This window comes from Podarcis muralis, chromosome 15 (genome assembly GCF_964188315.1).
Source record: "Podarcis muralis chromosome 15, rPodMur119.hap1.1, whole genome shotgun sequence".
In the NCBI taxonomy this organism is placed as follows: Eukaryota; Metazoa; Chordata; class Lepidosauria; order Squamata; family Lacertidae; genus Podarcis; species Podarcis muralis.
The window spans coordinates 40,805,140-40,832,946 of NC_135669.1; the positions used below are offsets into that span (position 1 = coordinate 40,805,140).

Sequence of the window (27,807 nt, forward strand, 5' to 3'; positions counted from 1 at the left end):
AACCAAGATTTCATTTCTGTGCACAACAGATGTTTGGATGTTTCAGGAGAATCGTAAATAGCAGGAACTGTGCAGTACATTTCAGAAAGCTGATCTCAGTTTAAACGCTCATTTTGCGAATGTGGGGTTTTTTTTGGGTTCCTGTGGGAAAATGTCTGGAGGAACTTTTCCTTGCCACGAGTTCATATAAAAACACTGGGCTTCCGAAGTGCGCAGACTAAAAGGACTACCTAACAAAGAGGGATGTCAGGGAATTCTAACGAAACCGAAAACTGCCAATGTTCGCTTTCTCATCCCATGTCCGGAACAGAAATGAATCCATCAAATGTGATCAGGATTCGCAGTTGTTGTTGCTGTCATTCCACAAACATTACGTAATTCATTATGTTCGCCTTCCATTTGCAATGTGTTTCCTTTGCAATGAAACTTATTGGGTGAAACAATGTAATGACAACTTAATGATGTGTTTTATGTAATTAGTTATGTAAATTACGTAAAATATGCCATTTTGCCACAGTGGACAGAGAGATGAACAACATCGTTTTGGGAAGAAAATGAACTGCAGCAGAATGGAAACAATGTTGTATGTAACTAATACATGGAAATGGAACGGAATGGAACACATAAAGACTTGCTGCCCTATTAACAAGCCAGGCTGATGGTTGAACCTGTGGCTGCTTTGTGGCACAACGGACAAAAAATGGAAAAGAATTCACATAATACAAACCAAACGAGCAAGGTAGGGCTAATGGCACATGTTTGCTAGGCTACAATGAAAAGTAGGCTGGCACCAATCCTTCTGTGATAACGGTGCCAGGCAAAGTCCAATCCCTTTGCCCAGGCATTTATGGGACATTACCCTGTCACAAGGCAGTCGCAGGAGGAAATTACGTACTGCCATACATTTCCTTCTCTAGCTGGGAAGAAGTTCTAGACTTTGGAAGATCTGTTTTCATTGAAGTCTAGTGGAATCTTCACTTTTTAAAAGGTTCCTTAGTTGGGAACAGTAAGGAACGGCAGCTGGGATGATCAGTAAACATTGCAGAAATAGAACCAATGTAAACGCACAGTCCAGACCAGACCAAGCCTTTCCCTTCAGAATCCACTAACTTTTCCTGGACATATCTGATGTCCCTTTCATGTGATTTTCGGGGGGGGGGAGGCAAATCTGTATTATAATGAATTTGGGAATATGTGGTCCTTGCTAATGTTTCATGTGGCCCTTGGTTAATTTTTCCTGTGGGCTGCAAGGATGGGCAAAACAGGGAAAGGGCTTGAGGGAGACGGGGAGAGAGAGTGTGTGTGTGTGTGCGTGTGTGTGTGCGCACAGAGGTGCTTTGCTCACTTCTGGCTCTGTTCACTGTCAGAATGTGCTACCCAACAGACTTCCTGGCCCCTTAGCACCCCAAGAGATTGCAGCCCTCAACAGAACAGGCTCCCCACCTCTGATCTATATTCATTTCAGACAGCTAGCCAGCCAAATGAGACGAAAGGGCTTATTCCTTCAGAGAAACTGCTTAATCCAACTGAAATGGTGGCATGAAATAGCAGGCCCCACACCTTGGAGAGCCCGTGGCAGTCAAGAGTCATTTCCCAGCAATGGCAGGCTTAGATGTTTCTTATCACAGTGAAACAGTTAAAATAATTGCTCCAATGGATTCACATGGCAATAAAGAAGATTCTGACTACACATTGGGAAGATTTTCTGATGGCAAGAGCTCTTCAACAGTGGAATGGGCTTCCACAGAAGGTGATGGACTCTCCTTCCCTGGAGACTTTTAAACAGAGGCTAAGTGGCCACCGTTTAGGGGTTCTATAGCTGTTCTATTGCAGTCTAGATGACTCTTGGGACGCGGGTGGCGCTGTGGGTTAAACCACAGAGCCTAGGACTTGCTGATCAGAAGGTCGGCGGTTCGAATCCCCGTGACGGGGTGAGCTCCCGTTGCTCGGTCCCAGCTCCTGCCAACCTAGCAGTTCGAAAGCACGCCAAAGTGCAAGTAGATAAATAGGTACCACTCCAGCAGGAAGGTAAACGGAGTTTCCGTGTGTTCCTCTGGTTCGCCAGAAGCGGCTTGGTCATGCTGGCCACATGACCCGGAAGCTGTATGCCGGCTCCCTCGGCCAATAAAGCGAGATGAGCACCGCAACCCCAGAGTCGGTCACAACTGGACCTAATGGTCAGGGGTCCCTTTACCTTTAGATGATTCTTGGGGTACCTTCCAACTCTACAATTCTATTATCCTAATTGCTGCCCTTCTTCCTGCAGGTTGCTTCCACAATTTACAAGGCAGGTGTCCATCCCCTTTGCCACAGTGCCTAGGAGTCACTTTGCACATATAGTGAAAGCAAGCAGACAGTGGAGGCTGGTCCATTAGGATGAATGGGGCAGTCCCCCACCAAGCTCAGTCTGCCTTCACCTGCCTCCCTTCTGACTTGCACTCAGTGACTACACCAGGCATAGGCAAACTCGGCCCTCCAGATGTTTTGGGACTACAACTCCCATCATCCCTGACCACTGGTCCTGCTAGCTAGGGATGATGGGAGTTGTAGTCACAAAACATCTGGAGGGCCGAATTTGCCTATGCCTGGGCTACACTGTCTGTCAGCGTCCTCCTCAATGACAGCCCTGTCTTTGTATAACTCAGCAGGGAAGAAGAGGGTGGGGACAAAACTGGAAGTGGTTAGTTTTGCCTGTCATTGGCTCTGGCGCCACCTACTGTTTGGCTCCTTGCCTTCCACCCTACCAGTCCCAATGGGCATCTGCCACTACTGCAAGATGGCAGTTCGGTGACTGCATACCACAGATGGCTCAATCCACTTGGGCGATCTCTGCAGGCTTGAAAAATCAAGTTGTTGCACCAGGAATGTTTCTTCTCCTCCCCAGCGTTGAGGCAGCTCAGGCAACTGCATGCTTGCAGCCCCCTTAAGGATTCTGGCCAGTGCATTCACATAGCAACCATCAGCTGAAAGGGGAAGAAAACACAAATCAGTAAAAATTATACATATTTAAGGGTTTGCTCACAAAAATAACTGGGAAAGGACCTTCTACCTACAACTATATATTGTACAGAGCAGGGAAAGGGGAATGAACATGCGCTGCTCACCTTACTCCTTTGGGATCTCAGTTACCTCTTATGCTCCCCTAAGTGCAAGTGCAAGAGTGAGCTGAATGGAATTTCTCCCCCATCTCCAGTTCAGAGAGAGGCCACTGCTTTCCCTATTGATGGACAGTCTCTTCTATGTGTTAAAGAAAGAACTGATGCCTGTCTATTGTCATCATTCCAGCCATCATTTTTATTGACATAACATTTGTGTATATATATTCTGTATTTCTGGAACATTTGTTTCAGTTGTTTTAGTTTTCTGTTCACCACTTGGAGATAATTAATATGTGTGTGTGTGTGTGTGTGTGTGTGTGTGTGTGTGTGTGTGTGTATTAAGTGGCATAGAAATGATATAAATGAATAAATAAAAACAAATGTATCAGCGATATTTCTCGCTCATAAAATGAAGATAACCATCTTTCTCCCAACAACCAGAGCCTTCTTCAAGATGCCACTTCCTTCTCCCCATAGAGACTGTGTATGTCTTTATCTAAGCAACCAAGAGTTTGGCCGACACATGTCTTATATGGGCAAAACTGCAAGAAACGCGTGAAATAATCAACCTAATTTCTATCATTGTCAGAGATTGTAAAGAAGAAGAAGCAACAAATCCCTCTATTTAGTTCAGGCATGAGAGCCACTGCTTATGTAGCCATAACAGCACCACCCATGACGCTGCTGCTGCTTATTACTGTACTGCTGTAGACCAATACAAATACCACCCAGGCTTGAAGGAACTCCACAATTGGCAAAAGTATGAAAAAAGAATTAGAATAACACCCTTAAAAATGGGGGGGGGGGGAGAAACAGCCCAATGAGCATGCTCAGTGGATAATGAATGCTATTGGAGGAAGAAAAACAAGAAAACCAGGATAGAAAGGGAATATCAAGGAGGCAGAACAGTGATCAGGAACACTCAACACTGCAAACTTTTGCTGCAGGGTCCACTAGTATTTATTTATTTTATTTGCTTATTGTGCTTGCATCCTGCCTTTCTGCCATGGGACTCAATCTGGGCGTAAGATAGAGAACTGGCCTGCTTAGCTTCAACTGGATTGCTGCATCCCATATTTTCAAGCAAAACTCTGAAATTGCTTAGTATACTTGAGGCAGGGTAACACAAATAATGTTCTTTCAGCTACCTTTAAGCCCAAACGCTTGCTTGATTCGGACACGGACTCCAGCTTCCTGCCAATAACGGACCGCACGATGTATGTCGATGCACTTCAGAGGATGCCGTGGTGACAAATGTCCTCTCTCGCTTAACTTTTCTACACACCAGGCTTTCAGCTGATCGGGCAGTACTGCATGAAACAAGGAATTAGGATATGGGAAGCAGTAGCAGCACCAGGGGGATGAGCACCACTTGGCAATGCTTAAGATTAGGATCTTGGAGAATTCTGCCAGAAACAGAAACGGGAGCAGAAATTCCCACAACGCGCAAGCCACACAAGAGAATGTGAGTGGTACTTGGTATTGCTTTTTTAGCCTGCAAACATAACGGAAATCACTAGGTTATCTTCTGCGTGGAATTTTTTTACGTTTACCTTGCACTGAAATGCACTGGAGTTAATTATGAAACTGCTTGTGGCCACAGCAGATAGCAAGATGAACAACATGGGTTTGTGCAGAAGCCGAACTGTAGCAGAATGGAAACAGCACTGATTGCAATGAACACAAGGCGGAAACAGCCTCCTCCTCCTCTCACATCCCAACTTAGAATACCCCAAGAGTGGGGAAGCACTGGGGACCTCTGACAATGCTTGACTACAACTCCCATCAGCCCCCATTAGCATCGCCAATGGCCAGCAAATATGCGAGTTGGGAGTCCACAGCATCTGGAGCTTGCACCAGCGTCTGCTGTGTTTCAAATGCACTAGTGTTATTCAAGGCGCACTCCAATGTCTCTCAAGACAACAAGTGATTGAAATAAGCTTTAGCGTGCAAAGAGGAAGCTTTTGTGATCTAGCCCACCATTCCCATACCTCTGCTTTGCTCCTTGTTCATTAACTGCAGTGCCATGTCCAGCACAAGGTTTGGGAAGCCGCTGTCCTTCTGAAAGCTTGAGATGATCTCCAGCTCTGAACTGTTGGGTTTTGCTCCGTCGGTGAAATAGTATCCTGCCAAGTAACTTGGGGGAGGCACTGGAACCTAAAGGGAAGAAAAAGAAGAACACAGGCATACAGTCTAGAAGGCAGGGCACAAAAGGGAAAAGGGATGAGGAGGGCAGAGGAAAACAAACCAACTCCAGCCTCAACTTCTTAATATTAAAGTAAAGGTAAAGGGACCCCTGACCATTAGGTCCAATCGTGACCGACTCTGGGATTGCGGCGCTCATCTCGCTTTATTGGCCGAGGGAGCCGGCGCACAGCTTCCGGGTCATGTGGCCAGCATGACTAAGCCGCTTCTGGTGAACCAGAGCAGCACACGGAAACGCCGTTAACCTTCCTGCCGGAGCAGTACCTATTTATCTACTTGCAGTTGGACGTGCTTTCGAACTGCTAGGTTGGCAGGAGCAGGGACTGAGCAACGGGAGCTCACCCCATTGCAGGGATTCGAACCGCCGACCTTTTGATTGGCAAGTCCTAGGCTCTGTGGTTTAACTCACAGCGCCACCCACGTCACAAGGTTATTATAAATAGCTTGAACTGAGACAGTTCATGGAAACAGGAAGGCCAAATGAAGTTGATCTCTCAGCACAGAGCTGCCTTTAATGAGCTCTAGTGGATGTTATTGATAATGCTGCAAAGGATTGGTATTTTTTCTATTGAGAATTCCTCAGAATTGTTATCTGTAGTGAAGTCGAACAAGGCAAGGTCTGGAGAAGGGCTGAACTTGAATGGAAGAACTGCAAATATTTATACAAAAAATAACGAAGAGACTTGCCTGAGCATGTGGTAAGAGTCGAATAAGGAGAGTACAGCAAGGAATAACTGTATGGCGATCCAGCGAAGACGGGGTAAGAGGTGAGGGTCCGTCTTCCAGCAAGCCAGCTCTCAGTTTCAGTTGAAACCCTCCCACATTTAATTCTCCTTCAGCATTAAAGATGTGGATGGCACAGCTTCCTACAGTCATCCACAAAGGGGCAAGTTATTCTTTGATTAAAAAAAAAACACCCAAATGTCTCCCAATCCAGACCTTGCTGGATTCCCAACTGCCTTAGCCGGCATGCCTAATTTATTCATTTATTTATTAAATTTCATATACCACCTGATTGTAAACAAACAAGCAAACCTCAAAGCAGTTCACAAAAAGAACAACACAATAAATTAATCAGTGAGAACAGTTAAAAACAACTATTTAAAATATTTTTTTAACAAATTAAAACCAATGATAGGGTGAAAAGACCAGATTGAAACATATGGCAACCTACATGTCTGGATAGGCCTGCCTAATCAAAAATGTTTTTAGTACAGGGTAAAGGGACCCCTGACCATTAGGTCCAATCGTGACCGACTCTGGGGTTGCGGCGCTCATCGCGCTTTATTGGCCGAGGGAGCCGGCGTACAGCTTCCGGGTCATGTGGCCAGCATGACTAAGCAGCTTCTGGCTAACCAGAGCAGCGCATGGAAACGCCGTTTACCTTCCCGCCGGAGTGGTACCTATTTATCTACTTGCACTTTGTGCTTTCGAACTGCCAGGTTGGCAGGAGCAGGGACCGAGCTACGGGAGCTCACCCCGTCAGGGGGATTCGAACCGCCAACCTTCTGATCGGCAAGTCCTAGGCTCTGTGGTTTAGACCACAGCGCCACCCGCGTCCCCCCCCCCCAAAAGAGAACAGCCTGATGTCAATAGGTAGGGAGTTCCAAAGAACCATTGCTGCCACACACAAAAATAATTTTCATGCAAACGGGGAACGAGTATTGTGTAGCACCCTTAGCAGTGCCAGGTCCACAGATCAAAGTGGATGAGAGGGCATATATGGGTGTTAAGGTGACAGGAGTTGTAGCTCAACAACATCTGGAAGGCCCCAGGTTCAGGAAGCAGGCCAGCCTGAGTCATCTCTCGGTCCCCAGAATCGGCGGGTCCACTCTTGTGAGGATCGGTGTGCTCCATCTTGTTGGCATTCTAGTATTTTATGTCTTGCTCATTCTTCCTTTTTTTTAAAAAAAACCCCCAAAGAAACCTGCTGCTGTATCCTAGACTGATGGTTTCAATTACTTCTTCCACACAACGGCCTTGAAAAATGCTTCTCTTTTTGATCAGTAAACTGGATGATGACTCCCTCTATCACGTATTCCCTAGCCGGAGTGCCTTGTTTATGTGCCTAAGTTAAAACTGCATTTGCCATCTGCCAGTCCAATTTGTGTCTAAAACGATTCCAACTCCTTTCCCCCCCTCCACCCATCCAATGGCAAAGTAAAAATGTAGAATCGCAGATCTGCGACGCTTTCACATTCAAATGTTCATCTGCAGTTCGGTGCCCGGGATGTTTGGGCTGAGCCTGTGGCAGATGAATGGCTTAAAAATACCAACAACAACGCGATGTAATGTTCTCCCACGTGTGAGGCGAACTGGACTCATCTAAGATCTCGGCAGCTGCCGGAGACGGAATCTATTACGTAATTATTTATTTAACTAACAGCGCTTATAGATCACTTAATAATAATAAAATTGCCTAAACGGTTCGTATTTGCTAGAAAACGCCGATAAAAATCAACAGACTTCCTAAACAAGCAGGCACAATAAAAATATGAGAAGAGATCAAATCAATAGTTTTAAAAACATACATGATGAAATTAAATGTCTGGGCAGCCTTGCCTAAGCAAAAGCGGTTTTTATCAGGCGTTGAAAAACAGTACAGTGGTGGTACCGGCCTAATATCAATAGGCAGGGAGTTCTGCACTAACGGGTTGCCACACTAAGAGGCTGATTCCTCACAAATGCAGAACATTATACAGTGCTTGAAGAAATGCCAGTTCAGCAGACTGAAGTGGCTGAGTGATCACCTGTGGCTATTCTTCAAGCAAAGTGGTCTAAGGCAGTGGTGGCGAACCTTTTAGAGACCGAGTGCCCAAACTGCAACCCAAAACCCGCCTATTTATCGCAAAGTGCCAACACGGCAATTTGCGCCCCCATCCCCCCGTGTATAAGACACGATGTATGGAAGTGAGAGCTGGACCATAAAGAAGGCTGATCGCCGAAGAATAGATGCTTTTGAATTCTGGTGCTGGAGGAGACTCTTGAGAGTCCCATGGACTGCAAGAAGATCAAACCTCTCCATTCTGAAGGAAATCAGCCCTGAGTGCTCACTGGAAGGACAGATCCTGAAGCCGAGGCTCCAATACTTTGGCCATCTCATGAGAAGAGAGGACTCCCTGGAAAAGACCCTGATGTTGGGAAAGATGGAGGGCACAAGGAGAAGGGGATGACAGAGAACAAGATGGTTGGACAGTGTTCTCAAAGCTACCAGCATGAGTTTGACCAAACTGCGGGAGGCAGTGGAAGACAGGAGTGCCTGGCGTGCTCTGGTCCATGTGGTCATGAAGAGTCGGACATGACTAACGACTAAACAACAACAACAAGTATAAGACACTCCCTATTTTTGGGGACTCAAAATTAAGAGAATGGGGAGAGAGGGCCCAGAGTCACTGAGCTTTTTTTTGGAGAGGGTAGAGCAAAGTTGTTCAGCTTCTATGCACAGCCTACAGGAACTCACTAACCCCACTGAGAAACGCTGAAAATCGCTTGCGTCACCGCAACTGACATGCGCCTGCCAGCTCACCAACAACAGACTGCCAGTTGCCTGGCGGGCACGCAACTCCCCTAAACACCACTGCAGGCGGAGGGTGCTCTAGGGAGAGATTCCCACATGCACTGGCATGGGGGGGGAGTGGCTGGAAACTTTGTCTGCTGCACGTGCCCGCAGAGAGGACTTGGAGTGCCCACTCTGGCATGTGTGCCATAGGTTCGCCACCACTGGTCTATGGGACGTCAGGTGGGCATTCTGTGCTGCTACTGAGCTCTTGCCAAAAGAGGAGTGCCAGGGATTTCAGCCCACCAATAAGGAAGCTTCTTAACAGCAATAGGCTAGGGCAAGTCAGGTGATACTCCCTGCTCTCGATAAAAGCTTGCGGATTTGGCTTACTCGCTGGCCTCAGCGCCTAAGATTTTTCTCCTTCTCGTACTGTCTACACATGAGCTAGATCTGTAAAGAAGTGACTCAGCTACAACACTCCATCCTCAAGCAAACACTGTCAGGAGGAAATGCAATGTTTCGGAAATGGAGAAATTTTTTTAAAGGGAGGGAATGGCTTCTAGGTCCCGTTACCTAGTAGAACAAGGTCTCCAGAATCCATGTCAACTGTATGAACTTGAAACAGAAGCCAAGTGTTGATATCCATCCCACTTGAAATGCCTCCATCTATTGCTGCTCGGTACTGGAATTCTGGATTTCGAGACGGGCTCTCGAGAACAGGAAAAGCTACAAAAGGGTGCAGATTGCTGAAGCCCGTATTCCTGAAATGACCTGTTACCTAATGAGGTAGAGAACATTAATTTATATATTATTTTACATATGCACACATACAATGTCTACAGAGTTGTAGAGATTTATTCATCTCTGTTCCAGACCGTTTTTGTTCTGTGTTCTTGGGGCAAAAAGCAACATTGACTATGCCTTCCTAGACCTCCATGACTTTCCCATTGATTTATGCTTCCTTTTAGCCTAAATCAGACACTGAGGGGAGTCCAATCGCCCTTTCCTCCCCACTCTCACGTTTCAATGCGAAGTTGTCACGAAGGTACAACAGCATCACATGCACGATAATAAATAATATACCCAAATTTCAGCCCCGTATCATTTACAGATAAGTGTGTTTTTCTGTATGCAGAAGGTACCATGAGAAAAAAATGGAGTCCAACTGGATTCTTGTATATGGGGTTGTTGCTGTTTTTACATCAGCCAACATGACCTACTGGGATAAATAATTTCCAACAAAACTGGTCTCGGAAAGCAGATTTAAGGACCAACGCAGAGTTTCCTTTCTGAAAAAAGAGACTCGGACAAAAACAAGGATGGGTGAATCTGTATATGGCAGCTTTCTCTCTTTATGTAAAGCAAGCAGCTCACAGCAGACGCCTCCCTGCTGGGCATAGCAGCCCACTGCCCTTTTCCCAGACCACCCCAGGAGCTACGCAATATGGAATGCTAATAAGGGCTCATTGACTGAAGTGGGGAGCAGCAGGAGTATTCTGAAGCTTACCTTTGTGATGGTTGCATTATCAGGTATATAATGAAGGGCATCTATATAGAGATCAAATGGCTGGCTGATCCTTGGAGGACTTGGTAGCATGATACTGGGATCATGCGGGACCCAAGGAGCATAGAAAAAAGAGGGTCCTTGGAGCCTGATCAATACAAACAAGCACAGGAAATATCAATCAAGCAGGTTTAAATCAGAGGTTTTTAACCTTTTTGAGTCCACAGCTCTCTTGACCAACTACCTTCTTTCTGCGGCACCCCTGTGAGGCTCAGGAGCCCAGTTATGTCACCCCTTGCCTGCAGAGCTGGCAGCCCCTCACCCCTTTTCAAATGCCCTCCTTTGTGGAGCATTCCCTCAGCCTCCTCTCTTCTCCCCTCTCCTTGGGAGTCCTCTGGGCAGCTGCAGCTGCCACCCCTGGTCTATTAGCTGCTCTCCTGCCCCAAAGAGAAGTGCCTCCTCCCATTGCCCCACAGGGGCCTGGGAAGCACCCCCTGGCCAGCCCCAGAGGCACCATTCACCCGGGGAGCTTATAGCCAGGGCTGCTGCAACAAACAGCTCTGCAAGCCTTTGGGAGGCAGAGACAGGAGAGGACACCAGAGGAGGGAGGGAAGGAAAGAGCGACAAAGGTCAGTGTTGTTCGAGGTACCCCTGACCATCATCCAAGCCACCCCGTGGAACGCCCTCCCATCAGATGCCAAGGAAATACAGTGGTGCCTCGGGTTAAGAACTTAATTCGTTCTGGAGGTCTGTTCTTAACCTGAAATCGTTCTTAACCTGAGGTACCACTTTAGCTAATGGGGCTTCCTGCGCCGCCGCGGTGCGATTTTTGTTCTCACCCTGAAGCAAAGTGCTTAACCCAAGGTACTATTTCTGGGTTAGCGGAGTCTGCAAACTGAAGCGTCTGTAACCCGAGGTACCACTGTAAACAACTACCTGACTTTTAGAAGACATAGGAAGGCAGCCCTGTTTAATTCTGTTGGGAGCCGCCCAGAGTGGCTAGGGAAACCCAGCCAGATGGGTAGGGTATAAATAAATTAATTATTATTAATTTATTATTATTATTATTATTATTATTATTATTATTATTATTATTATTATTATTATTATTTATTATACTACAAGGTCTTTTCTGGCCCCACTCCCCAGAATCCTGCAACTGGATTGAACTGGGATTTCCTGCATGAAAGGGGTGGGATGCGAGGGCGATCTGGCTGCGACCTCTGTCACCCCATTGATGAAAGGGGTGTGCTCTGCACCACTGAGCCACTGCCCTTCCCCTGCTGCAAAAGTGCAGTTTCCACTTGGGGCCCAAGAGATAGGAAACTTGCTAATTTTCTCAGCCGTTAAACTTTACCAACTTTTCCATTTATAGCATGTGGTGCGGCAGGAACCATTTCCTCCTGCCAATCTGTTTTGCTTGCAGACGACTGACTGACACCGGCAAATAAAATAAAAATAAAACTTCGTGCAGCTGCCGGCTTCACTTTTGAGGCTCCCAAGCTGCACAGTTCCCCCCTCCCCGCCGGTATGTGCCGTAAAAGCACCGCCTTGGCTTCCCACTTCAAAGCTGCCGGGGTTTTGGAGAACGAGGCGGTTTCTGTGCCTTAAACACTCGCTTTTGTGTTTTCATTTATACACGTTAGCGCCCCTTTTCAAGGCAGGCCCCGTGCCAGACACAACGTCTTGCAAAATAATTTACAGTAAAATCATCTTACGTTTTATACGCCGTATTGATTTTGGCGTTAATTTTCAAACCTGCGAAAGTCAGGGGGGGCATAAATCTGCAGATAAATTGGCAGAAATGACAGGAGAGAAAATGTTCAACGAGGGAGAGTTGTGTGTGTCGGCTGTGAGCTATTTAGCTAGTTAGATGAGAAATATATCAAGAGAGGCCCCGTAAATCCCAAGATGAGTCATAAATATAACAATGCATGGCAAGATATGGTTTCGGTAGGAAAGAACAAGGATCTTAGGGCAGAGACAGGGAACTGGTTTGGGGTTCTTTTGCTTTTTAGAAACCAGAAGCTGGCTTTAAAAAGGGATTGCTGCTTGCAGCACAGAAGCTTGCCAAATAAAAAGCAGTACTGTCTCGCATTAATAACAACATATTAAATATTTTGGAAATTTGTTTGCTTGCTTTGCATTTTGACAGCTCTTGAGATACTATACGCAATCAAATTTTGCAGGCTGGTTCGTGAGATCAAGGTGCAGGTTTTCATCTATGTGTGGATACAATAGTTTTGAATCAAGATGGCAGACGGAACTTTTAAAAACTGCACAGATTTTATTTCATCGGAACTGGATCAGTGTGTGATTTACTGCAAACAAAAGACTTACCAGCTTTAAAAAAAAGGGAGAGCCTTACAAAGTTCACACAGAAGCATAATATTGCTTACTTTAACTCACATGTGGAAACAACTCAGAGGCTATTAAGAAGAAAAAGGATAACAACAAGAAGATTGAAAGATGGGACTGGTGAACACTAAAAGCAGCAGAAATATGAGATGACTGGACCCTTACTGAACTCGAAGCATGGGAACCCCCAACAAAAATATATAATTTGGCAAAATATTTGGACTTTATGATATGTATTGGTATAATTTGGAATAATTAATGTGATATGATTGGATTGTTAAATGGAAAACTTAATAAAAATTATTTTTAAAAAAACAAAAAACTGCACAGATTTTAACCACTGATTACAAAACTGCACTGATTTTTTGGTTTCTTAGAATTCCAGAGCAACACCGGGTAGGAGCCTTCTAGAAAAATAAAATGCAGCCAGTATTTTCCCATCCAAGCCATGTTCCCCCCAAGTTTCAGTGGTTACCTTTCTTCCCTCAAGCGGTGGCTTTGCAGTCTCCGTCTTTCGTTGGCAACATCATACACTGTCAGCTGGATCGTTGAATGGCCCTCTGCAAAATCTGGAAACATATGTGATTTACTGCAGTGCACCTCTACTTTCTAGTACAATTAAACACACACACACTGTACTCTTCACACAGACAAAGAATTATTGTCAGGAGGTCAAGTCCGGCACAGCTACAGTTATCACTCAGGCAAATTTAAATAGGCGGCAGCAGCACAAGATCAATTAAGAAAATTAAATGAAAACCTATTCTTCTCTAAGTGAGAAATTGGCTCCCCCTTTACAGACCCTTTGGCAGCTGCCTCAAAGGAATTATCCGTTCTCTGGAAAGAGACCCAGAGGGGCATTTATTGGCTGAGACTCCAGAGCAAAGTGTGTGGCCGTCATGATTGTACGGAGACTCAGACCTAGCATGCTACAAGGGGCACTACCTAGTTGGGTTCAATCCCAGATTTAAAATCGTGGGAACGCTCTGCAGTATAGGTGTCCTCTGGGTGTCAGGCGTAGAAACACTACACTGCAAGGCTGGGCAAACTTCTGCCCCGTCTTGAGGGCACCCAGGGCCAGCCCAAGCCATTTTGTTGCCCGAAGTCAAGTTCAATATATGCCTTCCCCCTGCTTCTATTCCACATGCAGAAGCCAACTAGACCGGCAGCCAAATCTTAGATCGCACTTGGACAACCTGTTTTTATTTAGCGTTGAACCTGATTTGCTTTCAGGGAGATTAGGCGGCTATTGAATGAGCATTCATTTTGATTTGTTTGAGGGGAGGTCAGATGACCATTGTGTCAGGGCAAGTGTTGTCCCACACTTCCCCATGCATTTGCAAAAAAGGTTTGACCTTTGGAGAGAAGTGAATTTATTGCACAAGAACTCCCAACCATCTGCAATTGTGCAACCTGGATTTTCCAGTATATGACTGAATCTTACCTGTAAATATTGACAGTCGGGAAATGACCTCGCTTTGATACTGGCATGAAAACAACACCCTCCACTGCACCCGCAGCAGGTTATTTTAGGAGGTACAGGGTAGGCTGTTAGCACAAACACCTCATCATTTCCTGTGCCCCCAGCACCTGCCACCTGTGGCAACTGCTTCACTCTGCCCAATGAAAGGGCTGGCCCCAAGCACCACATTCCCTTAGAGGTAATCTGCTAGGGGCCACATACTGGAGCCAGATACAAAAATGTTCTGGATTAAATAATCCAGAATAAGACTACCCTGCTTCAATCTTTACTTTGCTCCCGTCAGATTAGAATTCCCAATCCTATAGGTCCACTCAGAAGTTAAGTCCCACCAGGTTTGATGGGGTTTCTCTCAAATAGCACCTTCTTAGCAACATCTCTCTGTAGTGTGATGGAATGTGCTGGTCAGGTCAACCAAACCAGCGCTCTGCAACTGCCCACCCCCCCGGCCCTTTCATTCATTTCCATAATCCCAACCCTAATTGTCCAGGCCAATAGTGGCTAGAGGCAGAAGTATGGCTAACAGGGAATCCCCCAGACCTGACTGCATTGTTGCTGGGCGAGTTCCTACACACCCTCAGCTCTGATGCCAAGATGTCGTCATTGCCCATATAAGGAGAAATAAAAGAAGTGGTAGGGAACAGGGCCCCCACCCGGAGCCCCACATTTGGATGTTTCGGATTTATGGTTGCAGCCCCAGCACCAACACTATTGTTGGTTATTATATTATATATTATATATATATATTATTGGTATATATATACCAAAATTATTATACGAACCCATGAGGCTGGGTTTGTATGATCAGTTTTAACTATGGTTAGCTAAAAAGTGTGGTTTATAAACCATAGCTTCACCCATTACCCATGACTCTGTTACCTTTGGGAAGCTCTCTGAAAGGACACTCCATTATAGCGTCAGGCACTTCCCCGGGATTCAGAGGCACGCACGGTGAGAATTCCCTAGGGGCCCAGATCATTCCAGAACCTGTCGTTTCTTGCTGGAACACATCCACTTTCTGCCACCCAAGAGCCAGTGAATCTGTAAAGCAGGAAAATGAGGTTCTTAGTCGGTTTACATCTCTTTTGGGGGTAACCAAACCAGATAGCAGCAGCAGCAGCTCTGAAGACAGGAGTCCCAGAGAGGGCAACCAAGGGCTAAATGCAATTCTTTTGTGGGCTATTTTGTGTGCAAGTGTGATGATAGTTAAGACTGGTGAACTAGGGGGAATGGGGTGCTAACCTACTAGGCTCACTCTGCCCTCAGCGAGACCCCACCTTACCTGTCTCCTTACTTACAGCCAACAGAGGAGGTGGCACTGCTGATGCTCACAACTACTCAGAATTAACAACAACAACAAAGTTGCCCTTCCCCCTAAGATCCCAAGGTCACAACTGTTAAAATGCAACAGTCCAAAACAAGATAAAATCACAGAAATAAGGTGGGTCCTAAAATTTAGATATCAATGATGAGAGTACAGTGGTACCGCGGGTTAAGAACTTACCGTATTTTTCGCTCTATAAGACGCACCAGACCACAAGACGCACCTAGTTTTTGGAGGAGGAAAACAAGAAAAAAAATATCCTGAATCTCAGAAGCCAGAACAGCAAGAGGGATCGCTGTGCAGTGAAAGCAGCAATCCCTCTTGCTGTTCTGGCTTCTGGGATAGCTGCACAGCCTGCATTCGCTCCATAAGACACACACACATTTCCCCTTACTTTTTAGGAGGGAAAAAGTGAGTCGTATAGAGCAAAAAATACGGTAATTCTTTCTGGAGGTCCGTTCTTAACCTGAAACTGTTCTTAACCTGAGGTACCACTTTAGCTAATGGGGCCTCCCGCTGCCACCGCCACACGATTTCTGTTCTCATCCTGGAGCAAAGTTCTTAACCCAAGGTACTATTTCTGGGTTAGCGGAGTCTGTAACCTGAAGCGTCTGTAACCCAAGGTACCACTGTAAAGGAGTTTTGTATTTAGTGGTGCACTCCTTCCTTGGAGGTTTTTAAGCAGAGGTTGGATGGCCATCAGCCATGGGCGCTTTAGCTGAGATTTCTGCATTGCAGGGGCTTGGACTAGATGATCTTTGGGTGCCTCCCAACTCTAAGATTCTATGAAGGCTATACAATGAAGGTGTCAGATGCACCACTGTGTGGAGGGAGTTCCACGGCTCAGGGGCTGCCCCAAACAATCCTCTGTTCAGATACCGTGTGTGGAGAGAATGCAAACTGCACCCACTAAAGAAGACGTTACCTGTTCCTTTAGGACTGTACGTGACCTTCAACAAGATGTAAGGTTTTGCGTCCTGCACGCCTACGAATGCTGTTGGGTCCAGGGAATCAAATGCAAATGATTCTTGACAAGAACAACAAAAGACAAGGGACAGTATTTGATCGGTGTGTTACTTTGTTTTAGAAACGATTTGCAGTTTTTGTAGCCAATAAAGACATTTCCCCCCCCAGTCCAGGGATTATGGTGGCTAATTCTGAAGGGACAGAATTCACTGGAATATATACCAAGTCAGACCATCTGGTGCAGTATTGCTAACACTGGATGGCAGCAGCTCTCCAGGGTTTCAGGCAACAAAATCCCCCCCCCCCCCGAATAAACATTCACAAACTTTTTATTGATAATAATCAGCTAAATAGTTTGAGGATCTATACAACTTTGTAACATGCAGAAAACAGCAGTCTCAGAGAAACCAAAGACTGGAACTGAGGGAAGTCGGGGGGCGGGGGGAGGGAGAAAAAATAAGGATGATATGTTTCTGGATAATATGTTTTGTTTTAATTTTGAATAAAATTAAAAAAAAAATCCCCCAGCCCTACCTGGAGATGCAAGGAATTGAACCTGGAACCTATGGGAATTGTAGTTCAACAACATATGGAGGGCCGCAGGTTAGTCACCCCTGTTTCAGAAGCCGGACTTAATGGTTTTACTAACCCCCCACGTCTTTAGATGGTCATATGCATTATTTAATTCAAGTGTGGTAAGCCAACCCTGCTGGATTTCTAGGGGTGGTGTGGGGAGCTGCTGAATGGGGCCCTAGACCTCTCTCAATCCTCATTCAGTACCTACAGAAATTAATGGATCCTCCCCAAGGCCACACTGACTTCAGAAGCACAGGAGAGCAGAAAGGGCTCTCCCTGGTACTGTACTGAGCAAGGAAACACTTGGAAAGCAATGAAGCTTCTTGGCGATTTCTGATTGTTTATAGCTTATCTGTAACTTGAGGAAAAACCTTTGTCCTTATATACCCAGCAGGTCCCTGAGGCCCATGAGAGAGCTTCTCCTGAAAAATCCAAAGATATCAGAAGCCTGTTTGCCCCACCATAACCAGGAGCAGGGCTTTCCTTGTGTAGTAGCTGCTGTTCAACATACGACAGGCACCCACTGTACTTGCACTTTCCAGGAAAAACAGAAGACATTGATATTCAGCTTTCCCAGCTGGATGAATGGGTCTCTGCCATTGGTGTCTATTTTGCTCTATCTATCTATCTATCTATCTATCTATCTATCTATCTATCTATCTAATCTGTCTAATCTATCTGCTGGGCTTTGTTGTTGTTTTCAAGTTGTTCTTATTGTACATCGCATTGAGGTGTCTCCTGGAAGGTGTTAAATAAATTAAGCAGAGGAAGAGGGCAGAATTCCTGCATTGCAGGGGGTTGAACCTTGACGTCCCTCCCAACTCTACAGTTCTGTGAAGAATGATGGGGACCAAAGTCAGCGAAGATCTGTGGCCTGCTTTGCATGCAGAAAGTCTCCGTTTCTGGCATTTCAAGTTAGAAGGCGGCAGGTGATTCGAAAGACCCTCTGCTTGAGACCTTGAAGAGCTACTGCCTCTCAAAGTACTAGGTAAAGCAATGGCTTGAGACAGCATAAAGGCAGCTCCCTATGTTCTGGATTAGCCTGTTAGAGAAATACTAAGAACCTTCACTTGGTCAAAAGCTCCCCACTCCAGAAACTGGGGGACCAGTGGCCCTCCAGATTTTGGCTGGACTCCAGCTCCCATCAGACCAGGTCAGCATGGCTAACAGTCAGGGATGATGGGAGTTGTAGTCCAACAATATCTGCATCCCTGGTCTACGGCTTAGCTCCCACATTGGGCTTCAGTTCTAAGTTGGCTGTGACCTTCCTTTAGTCAGTTTCTCATCTTAAGTACTTCCTACCGACAAAAACTGCAAACGGCGTAACATTTCCAATTCCTCAGCAGGACTAGCTTGGGAGGGAAGGGGGAAGGAGGAAAAAAAGATATTTTATGTACTGCCTGGTTGTATAACAGCAGTACTCTCTATTGATTTGCAGTATTCTCACAATAAATAGCTTTTGAGCTTTAATTAAACCTCTCAATTTGTTTCCAGCCATTAGTCAATCTCAGCAGCAACTTATTGTTCTGCACAGTATATTACAAAAAGCAGGGAGAAATTAGCTCATAATTTATTCAGCAGACAGATTTTCTGGGGATAACTTAATTCTTTTGGGGCGGACCTACATGTCAGAAAGAACATGGGACTGCTGCCAAGAATGACAGACTGCAACTCCCATCATCATTAGTGTTTATAATTATTTATTAAATTTGTATGCTGACCTTTGTCCGAAGACCACAGGGTGGTTCACAACAGAATGAGAACACAAAATACATAATAAAATGAAAACAAAACAATAACCTCCTCTCCAACCAGGAGATAACCAGAGCATGTACCACTCTGGTGAGATGGTGTGCGGACAGGTAGGGTCTCAGCTAGCTTACCAGATGGAGCTGGTAGACAGCTGCCCTGGACACAGATTTGACCTGCATGTGCTTCGATGGACAGCTGTGAGTCCAAAATGACTCCCGGGCTGTGCAACCGGTCTTTTATGGGCACAGTTACCTGGTTCAGGGGGACACGGGTGACGCTGTGGGTTAAACCACAGAGCCTAGGACTTGCCGATCAGAAGGTCGGCGGTTCGAATCCCCGCAACGGGGTGAGTGCCCGTTGCTCGTTCCTTGCTCCTGCCAACCTAGCAGTTTGAAAGCACGTCAAAGTGCAAGTAGATAAATAGGTACCGCTCCAGCAGGAAGGTAAACGGTGTTTCTGGTTCACCAGAAGTGGCTTAGTCCTGCTGGCTATATGACCCGGGAGCTGTACGCTGGCTCCCTCGGCCAATAAAGCGAGATGAGCACTGCAACCCCAGAGTTGGTCACGACTGGACCTAATGGTCAGGGGTCCCTTTACCTTTACCTGGTTCAGGACCAGGGGATCCCTCACACCTGGCCACCCACTTTCTCCCCAAAACAGAGTTCATTCTCAACCTGTGGACCACCATCCACTGGAGAGCTGATGTTCCCTGGCTGAGCACCAGCTTGGGGAAGGGCAAGCTATTTATTGTAGTTTGGCTGATAATGACCTTCCACCATTAAAAATACTCAGCAACTTGTTCATTTTCATACCACTGAACTGAAGAGTAAATCCCATTTCTGTTTTTCCTTGGGTTTTCCTCAGAAGGGAGGAGATGAAAGAGCTTGTCTTGGAACGCAGCATTTCAGGGCCACAAAACACCGAAACTGTTAACTTCACAGCAGAAGGATCAAATTTTTTAAAGAGAGACTCCTATAAGAAGGGAGTGGGGTGGTGGGTGGGGATTGAAAAAAAGGAACAAGACATATTATTCTACATTACAACGAATGGGTCACTGTGCAGATCAATTTAATTAATCGCAGGGGAAAAACATTACTTTCCCAATGCCTACTTGTGATTGCATTACTGAAAGGGCACAAGTCTTCAGTCCATCCTGCTGTAATGTACAATACAGTCAGCAAACAAAGGAAAATATATCACTGGTCATAACTGGCGTGATCCATTACAATAGAGCAGTGGCTTTCAAACCCTGTTTCAGTGGCATGTGGGAGGGTGGAGTGGTGATGTGGGGCAAGGTTAGCAGGGAGGGGCTCTGGGATGGCAGCATACAACCTACGGGCACTCTCTTCCACCTGCACTGCAAATGGATCTGGTTGAGATAACAGGTATAGCATTTTGCAGAATTGTGCTATGTTTTCTATCCCCTCCCCAAGGGAATTGAGGACACGACTTAATACCTTTGATACTGGATATAAGTGTATTTCTTAATCTGTATCATGGTATTGCTTTTGTGTACTCCCTTTTTCAGTTCTGCATTTCATGCTTTATATTGAGTCACGGTGCTATTGTTTGGGTTTATATTAAAATGAATAAAAATTGAAACAAAAAAAAAATCGAATGAATTAGAAACATTAAAAGATAGCAATTGCAGAGTAATGTGATTTCATCCGGGTGGGGCTCCAGATGTGGTAGGACTCCATCTCCCATCATCCCTGACCGGGGCTGATGGGATTTGGAGTTCAACAACGTCAAGGTGGGCCCCAGGTCCCTCACCCCTGCCATGGGTTTTGCTCAAAACAAGTTATCTACACCCCCAACTCTCTTCACTTGACTTCTCTCTTTGGTAAATTAAAGATTATTGCCATGCCCATATAATTAATTTACTACTTACACTGTGGCGAGTCTCAGCCCGAGGAACTGGTAAAACTACCGTCAATAAAATATCCTTCACGCCAGTTGGCGAGATTTCCCCAGGGTCCAGACACATTTTTCCAGCTGTGAAAACAAATTGTCAAAAGATCATCATTAACCAATTTCCAGAGGGGCAGCAAAACCAATAAAGTGTGTTTTGGCACCTTAAAAACAAAAGCCCTCCCCCCCCATGTCCTTTTCATTGTCCATTCATGATGATTTGCGTTCATGAGGGTATCGGGGTGGTTATCTGCAATCCCGCTTGAGATGCTGTTTGTGTTCTGGGGCGGATATATTGCTCTGTTTCCAATTGGTGCATGTTCCATAACTTCCTGCTGAAATCCTGTAACTTTTTATAACATGCATGTTCTGGGGCAGCAGGGCCGGTTCTCCCACTTTTGTGGCCCTTCGTCAGAAGATCTCAAGGTGATTCACAAGACAAGACAACTGTTGCACCTATGACCCACAAGCAACAACAACAGCCCACCAGCCTGGCCCAGTAATTGCAGAATACCACGCATGGAGGGGGTAAGAAGAAGCAGGCACCCAATGTTACAAAAAGCATGGCTTATTCTACCAGGCACTGCAGTTTCTTGAATGAGTCTAAACCCCTTTTTTCAGAGGAAATCTAATAATGATTGCAGAGTGCTTTAGAAAGGCTCAATACACAGTAGAGTAAGTCATGATTGTTGTGGTAGTTGAGATCTCTGCTAAGACATGCCAGCTATTGTGATCTGCAGGGACTTTTAACCTTTACGCTCTCTCTTTTGTGTTCTTCAGTATTAGCATCAACCTAGAACAGGGCGGGTTGCGGGGGGGGGGGGGAGTTACGTACCTTCTGCTGAGCCATGCCTCGGAGGAGACAGATCCACAAGCGGCCTGCACATGCAAATAGTGCTAATTAGTGGGTTTTCATAATTTAGTTCCTCCTCTCAGTACACAGAGGAAGAGGAGGGAGCAGTAGGCAACAATCAGAGCTAAATTCTCATTTTAATTACTTTTGCTCATTAAAGTTATTCTGCAGTCTGCTGTGAAAAACACACACATCCCAGAAAAACACAAGCAGGAACAACAGAGTCCAGCATTTGTACTTGAAAACAACAACCAAAAACCACAACTACACACATGAGCATCGCAAAACTATTTCTGCACACAGCACAGACAGGCATGCATAATTTCCCAGTATAAAATATTCATTGTGGCTGAAGGATTTAGAATTGCTCTCCTTAATTTATAAGTCAAATGAGAGAATGGCTGCACCGCAGTGTTTTCTCAGCAAGAGGAGGAAGATCGAGTGGGCAGAAAGTGTGGCTTAAGAGTGCTGCAGCCAGCACAACAATTGGAATGCCAAAATTAGGAGTGTGCGACTCCAGAAGTCATCTAGTCCAAGCCAGTGTCCTTTAACACAGGAAGAGCCACCTGTGACTATGATGCAATGGGCGGTATCCATTGCATCCATTTTCGTAGGTGGAAGTCGCTAAATGCCTATGGGTTGACTTTATTTTTGCCCTACTCAGAGTAGACCCACTGAAATTAATAGACATGACTAATAGAAGTTGATTAATTTCTGCGGGTCTACTCTGAATAGAAGAAACTATAACAACAGCAGCAGCAGCAACAATCATGGCTAGGGTTGATGGGAGCAGGAGTTCCCCATCCCTGGTGTACAGTGGTACCTCAAAAGTCAAACGGAATCCGTTCCGGAAGTCCGTTCGACTTCCAAAACGTTCTGAAACCAAGGCGTGGCTTCCGATTGGCCGCAGGAAACTCCTGCGGCCAATCAGAAGCTGCGGAAGTCATGTCAGACGTTCGGGTTCCAAAGAACGTTCGCAAACCGAACACTCATTTCCGACTTTGCAGCGTTCGGCAGCCAAACCATTCGACTCGCGAGGCATTTGGAATCCAAGGTACGACTGTTATTTGGTTCCCAACCAGTCTTGTAGCTATTTTTGAGCCAGGGTGTGGTCCTCTACCTTTGATTCAGTCTATTAAGCCCAGGAACATCAGCAGGCAAGCCCCCTTGCTGTAAGTGAATCCAAGCCCTTTGAATGTCAGCTGTGAGAAGCTGGGAGGCTGAAGATAGAAACACCTGGGAGGGAGAGGGAGAGGGAGAGGGAGAGGGAGAGAGGAATTCAACACTCTGCATGATGCAGATTGGATCATCAGTATTTCATAGGCGCCAAGGCCACTTTCTGCTGGAAATAAAGGCATTCTCCTCTCCCTTAAAAGGACACCTGAAAAATATGATTTCTTTCTGCAAACTCACCTTATTGTTCCGCTCCCCCCCCCCCCCCGCAATATTCATTATGAAAGGCTGAATTGTTTTTGTCTATGGGTTTATTTCCTAATAGGTTTATTTCTTATTCTTTTTAACATAAATGATGCTATCAAGCTCATCATGACATTATCATCACTGGATCGGATTGTTATAATAGGTGTGATACTTGTTGTATATTTTGTCATTTCTATGGATTCTAAACTGCTTTGTGTATAAAAAGGCAGTTGCTTAAATTAAAAATGAAATGAAATAAACCTCATTTTATCCACAAATGTTCTGTGAAGGTAAGATAGCCAGAGAGAGAGAGAGAGGGAGGGGAGAGAAACTGGCTCAAGGCTATCCAGTGAGCTTCCGGTCCAAACTGTGATTTGAACCCAGGTCTCCCAAATCCTCATCTGACACAGGAACAACACAGAAACATAGGAAACTGCCTTATAATAAGTCAGACCATTGGGTTAACCTAGACCAGTACTGCCTACACAGACAGGCAGCAGTTTTCTGGGGTTTCAGCCAGCCCTGCCTGGAGCTGTCGGGGATTGAACTTGTAACCTTCTGCATGCAAAGCAGATGATCTGCCATTGAGCGACAGCTCAGTCGGTAAAGCATGAGACACTTAAATCTCAGGGTTGTGGGTTCCAGCCCCACATTGGGTGAAATATTCACGAATTGCAGGGAGTTGGCCAAATGATTGCCTTGGTCCCTTCCAACTCTACAGTTCTATGGATGACAGCCCCTCCCCAGGGCTGTAACTCCAGCAGGAGCCCATGATGCTGGCAGATCCAGCTGAATCGCACTGGAGCCTTCAGGACCTCAGACAGCTCCAAGTTGGCAACTGGCTCCAATGAAGACCTTTTGTCTCCTTTGAGCCAGACTATCCCTCTTAAGGGAGGGACATGGATGGTGCTGTGGTCTATACCAGTGTTTCCCAACCTTTTTTGGGCAAAGGCACACTTGTTTCATGAAAAAAATCTCGAGGCACACCACCATGCCAGATGGGGAAAGGTCACTTTTTACTTATGTAAAAAAAAATAAAAAAATAGTAACAGCATAGAAGGTAATGGTTATCTCTTTGATGTCTGATGGGAGGGCATTCCACAGGGCGGGCGCCACTACCGAGAAGGCCCTCTGCCTGGTTCCCTGTAACCTCACTTTTCACAGTGAGGGAATTGCCAGAAGGCCCTTGGCACTGGATCTCAGTGTCTGGGCTGAACGATGGTGGCGGAGACGCTACTTCAGGTATACTGGACCGAAACCGCTTAGGGCTTTAAAGGTCAGCACCAACACTTTGAATTGTGCTCGGAAAGGTACTGGGAGCCAATGTAGGTCTTTCAAGACTGTCGTTACGTGGTCTCGGCGGCAGGTAGCAGCGCTCACAGCTTACAGACTGCACCGTGTAACAGGTGTCTGGCCCAGCAGCCTAAGGCGGACAAGCCACTGAAACAGGCATTCAGAATCCATTCATTTCATAAAACCTGCAGGGCTCAATCTCTGTGTTTGTGTATGTGTGTGTTTCTGTTTTGCCCAAGGGTCTGGGGGTGGGAGAGAGCTCTTTAGCATGATGCTTTTAAAACAATTAAATTATCAACAAACAAACCTGATGATACGAATAGCAACGTCAGGTGCTACCGGGGGGGGGGGGGAGAAGGGGGCCTACTCGGAAGTAAATACTGCGTCCAGGCGCAATTAGCGCTGATTTAAGGTGCACCAAGACTGCCTAAAAACCTCACCAAAGATATGCAACAAAGCGCTTCGTTGCAGAGGGGAGAGTTTGTGCACCATGGAGGCTGGAGGGCTTCTATTCTACATGCGGGGGTTGGGGGGGCGAGGAAAATGTGCTCCGTGGGGGGGCGGGGAAGGCAAGAAAAGGAGCTGAGCTCTAACTATAGGCTCCCACGCTTGAGCAGGCCCGACTCGGTGGGGCGGACCACCCTCTCTCCTGGAGGAGGAGGAGGAAGAGGAGGAGAAGATTCCCATCCACGGCGTGGCCTCCCGCGCTCCTGAACGGGAAATCTCTGCAGCCCAAGACTCTCCGCGAGGCAGCTCCTCCCTTCCTGCCTTGAGCCGCCGCCAGCCGCGCCCCCCTCCCCAGTTATCTGCTGCCTGCCAAGCCCCGCCCCTCTTCATTGTCCTCCCCTTCTGTTTATTCCCCTTCCTCCATCCCTCGCTTTTTCCCCTCTTTCCTTTTTTAAAAAAAATATTTTCTCTTCCCCTTCTTTTTTTCCACCCTTTCTTTTTTCTCTTTCTCCCCCCCCTCCCCGCCCTCCTGGGTTAAAGGATTTGAGCAATGGGTCTGGAGGTGGAGCTCGTCGGAGGATTAGCCCGACTCGCCCACCTCCCTCCCACGGCACACTAGGCAACGTCCGGCGGCACACTAGTGTGCCGCGGAACACCGGTTGGGAAACACTGGTCTATACCACTGAGCCTCTTGGGCTTGTCGAACAGAAGGTCGAATCCCTTGGCCAGTAAAGCGAGATGAGCGCCGCAACCCCAGAGTTGTCCTTGACTGGACCTAACGGTCAGGGGTCCCTTTACCTTTTATCCCTCTTAAGCTCCACTCTCCTTGAGGAAGTGTCCTCTGGCCCAGAACTTAGCACCCCCCTTGCTTCCCCATCCACTTCCACTTTGTGCATTGCCAGCAATGAGGAGCAGGGACTGGGGAGCCCAAGACCCCTGGTGTAGAGGGGGTAGCTCTTTGGAGGTATAATAAATAAAATAATAATAATAATAATAATAATAATAATAATAATAATAATAATAATAATAATAATAATAAATGTTATTTATACACTTAATTGTAAAAGCAGCATAAAATACAGTATAAAAACATGAATAACAATAAAATTCAAAATTTGGAAATCAATTTAGGGGAAATAAGCATTAGATAATCACCAAGGCTAGCTGGCTGAATTAGTCCCACTTGGGCCAGCGATGAGGCCAGGGGAGAATTAGCTGTAGGGTCTCAGAGTGGGTAATCTTCATAAAAGGGGAGGGGGAGGGAAGAGAAGGGAAATAAAAGATCAGGCTGAATTCAGATTAAAGGCCAGGTGGAATATCTCTGTCTTACAGGCCCGACGGAAGGAGGTTAAATCCTGAAGGGCCCTAGTCTCATGGGACAGAGCATTCCACCAGGTCGGAGCCACCACTGAAAAGGCCCTGGCCCTGGTGGAGGATAGTCTGACTTCCTTAGGGCCCGGGACATCTAAACTATGGTTATTCATGGACCTTAAGGTCCTCTACGGGGCATACCAGGAGAGGCGGTCCCATAAAAAAATCTGGCTCATGAAGTGCTGCTGCCTCATGGCACCCTAGTTTGAGGTCTCTGTCTCCAAGGGCTCCCAATTTGGGGGCCTGTACTCAGCACCTCGGTAGCTTAATAACACAGGAAGAGCCTGTGGCCCATCTAGTCCAGCATCCTTGAAGTCCCAACCAGAAGTGCAAGTAGGACCTGAGCGCAAGGCTTCTCCTCCAAAGACCTGCCTGGATGGTGCACAGCCTCTGTGCCAGACACGAGTCCTGGCTGATGCTTGAGGTTGCGGCACATGGATACAAGAGAATACTTCTCCATGCAGCACCTATCAGTGGCTACGGGCCATGATGGCTATGTTCTATGATGCTTCTGAATACAAGTTGCTGGAAGCCTCAAGAGAGGACAGTGCTCTTGCGCTCAGATCCTGTTTGTGGGTTTCCCACAGGCATCTGGGGGGCCACTGTGAGAGCAGGAAGGTGGACTAGGTGGTCCATTGGCTGTTCTTTTGTTTTTTATTATTGCAATGTATAGAGAGAAGAAAGGAAGGGGAGGGCAGGGAGAAGTGAAGCCAGTAAGAGGAAGAATATGAGCAAGAAATCAAAATTCCAGATTCTTTCCCTCCCCCCCCCCATCTAACTGCAGCCCCCAAATAGAAAGCAAGCCAATACACACTTGTCGAACTGCTGGGTAGTCATCAGCTGCCATGAACGAATCCTTTAATAACAGAAGGACGGAGACACAGAAATTCTGCATCACATCCAGGTTCCAGTCTTTCATGAATAACTGGTCCCAGATCAACAAGACAGCAGGCAAGTTCAGGACACCGACAAACCCCTGTGCGAGACAGGAAAGCCAGTTTTATGTTGGTGCCAGTGTCTCCCCAACGCGTGATAGCCAAGGCACCGTTTTCTTTCTAAAGCTACATTGGAGGAGGGCATTGCAAAAGAGGTTTCTTCTCAGAATGTGTGAGCACAAAAATGACCCATCCAAACAGGAAGCAATCCCACTCCGTGTAAGTCGCTCTTCAGGGTCTGCCTCCTCCAAAGGCAATTAACTCCCCTACTTCTCTGCAAGAGCAAGATGGACATTAATTCTCCAAGTTGCATATGATGTTAAGATAGGATGGAATCACATAATTCCAGTGGAAGCTGATTGGGAACCAGAGCGGTGATTCTTACAGAGACACAACAGGCAGCTTCTTCAAAAGGCAAGTAATTCTGCTCTCATGTGATCCAATCACAACTGATGCAAAGTCAGGGCACAGTTACCTGCACCTAGCAAAGGCAGACTGGAAGGAGGGGAGGCTAGAGGAATGAATCATGCAGAGATGCACTGGGAAGACCCCTCTGCAGCTGGGTAATTTCTTCTGTGTTTGTGCAGGAGGAGTGACTCGCTGATCCCATCACACAAAATGCTGAGAGGTAGCAGGAATAGCCATTCCTCAGCAGTAGCCACTAGCATGAGTCAACAGCTGCTGAAGCAAGCTAGGCTTTAACAAGAGAGGCTTATCTCACTGCAGGTAGAGCGAGCCACCCAAACTGAGCTGCGGTTCTATTTAAAGCACAGTCTGGTGCTGAAGCAACATTTGAACCCTGCTCCTGTGAGGCTC

At 46.3% G+C, this 27,807-nt stretch overlaps 1 protein-coding gene across 2 annotated transcripts in view; it reads right to left on the reverse strand.

Annotated features, from left to right (window-relative positions):
• Nucleotides 1-27,807, reverse strand: part of LOC114585224 (uncharacterized) — a 65,714-nt gene that overhangs the window by 18,073 nt on the left and 19,834 nt on the right. Inside the window, exons 12-25 of one of the 2 annotated variants that reach the window (XM_028707660.2) lie at nt 26,871-27,032; nt 22,647-22,762; nt 21,509-21,552; nt 20,654-20,757; nt 19,575-19,734; nt 16,394-16,495; nt 15,024-15,185; nt 13,140-13,233; nt 10,310-10,454; nt 9,376-9,580; nt 5,991-6,169; nt 5,090-5,255; nt 4,247-4,408; nt 2,800-2,963 (exon numbers count right to left, since the gene is read on the reverse strand). In XM_028707660.2, coding sequence (XP_028563493.2) covers nt 2,800-2,963; nt 4,247-4,408; nt 5,090-5,255; nt 5,991-6,169; nt 9,376-9,580; nt 10,310-10,454; nt 13,140-13,233; nt 15,024-15,185; nt 16,394-16,495; nt 19,575-19,734; nt 20,654-20,757; nt 21,509-21,552; nt 22,647-22,762; nt 26,871-27,032 — 1,965 coding nt within the window. Of the gene's footprint in view, nt 1-2,799; nt 2,964-3,105; nt 3,238-4,246; nt 4,409-5,089; nt 5,256-5,990; nt 6,170-9,375; nt 9,581-10,309; nt 10,455-13,139; nt 13,234-15,023; nt 15,186-16,393; nt 16,496-19,574; nt 19,735-20,653; nt 20,758-21,508; nt 21,553-22,646; nt 22,763-26,870; nt 27,033-27,807 lie in introns of those variants that run through there. The other variant, XM_077919303.1, reaches the window with a different exon arrangement.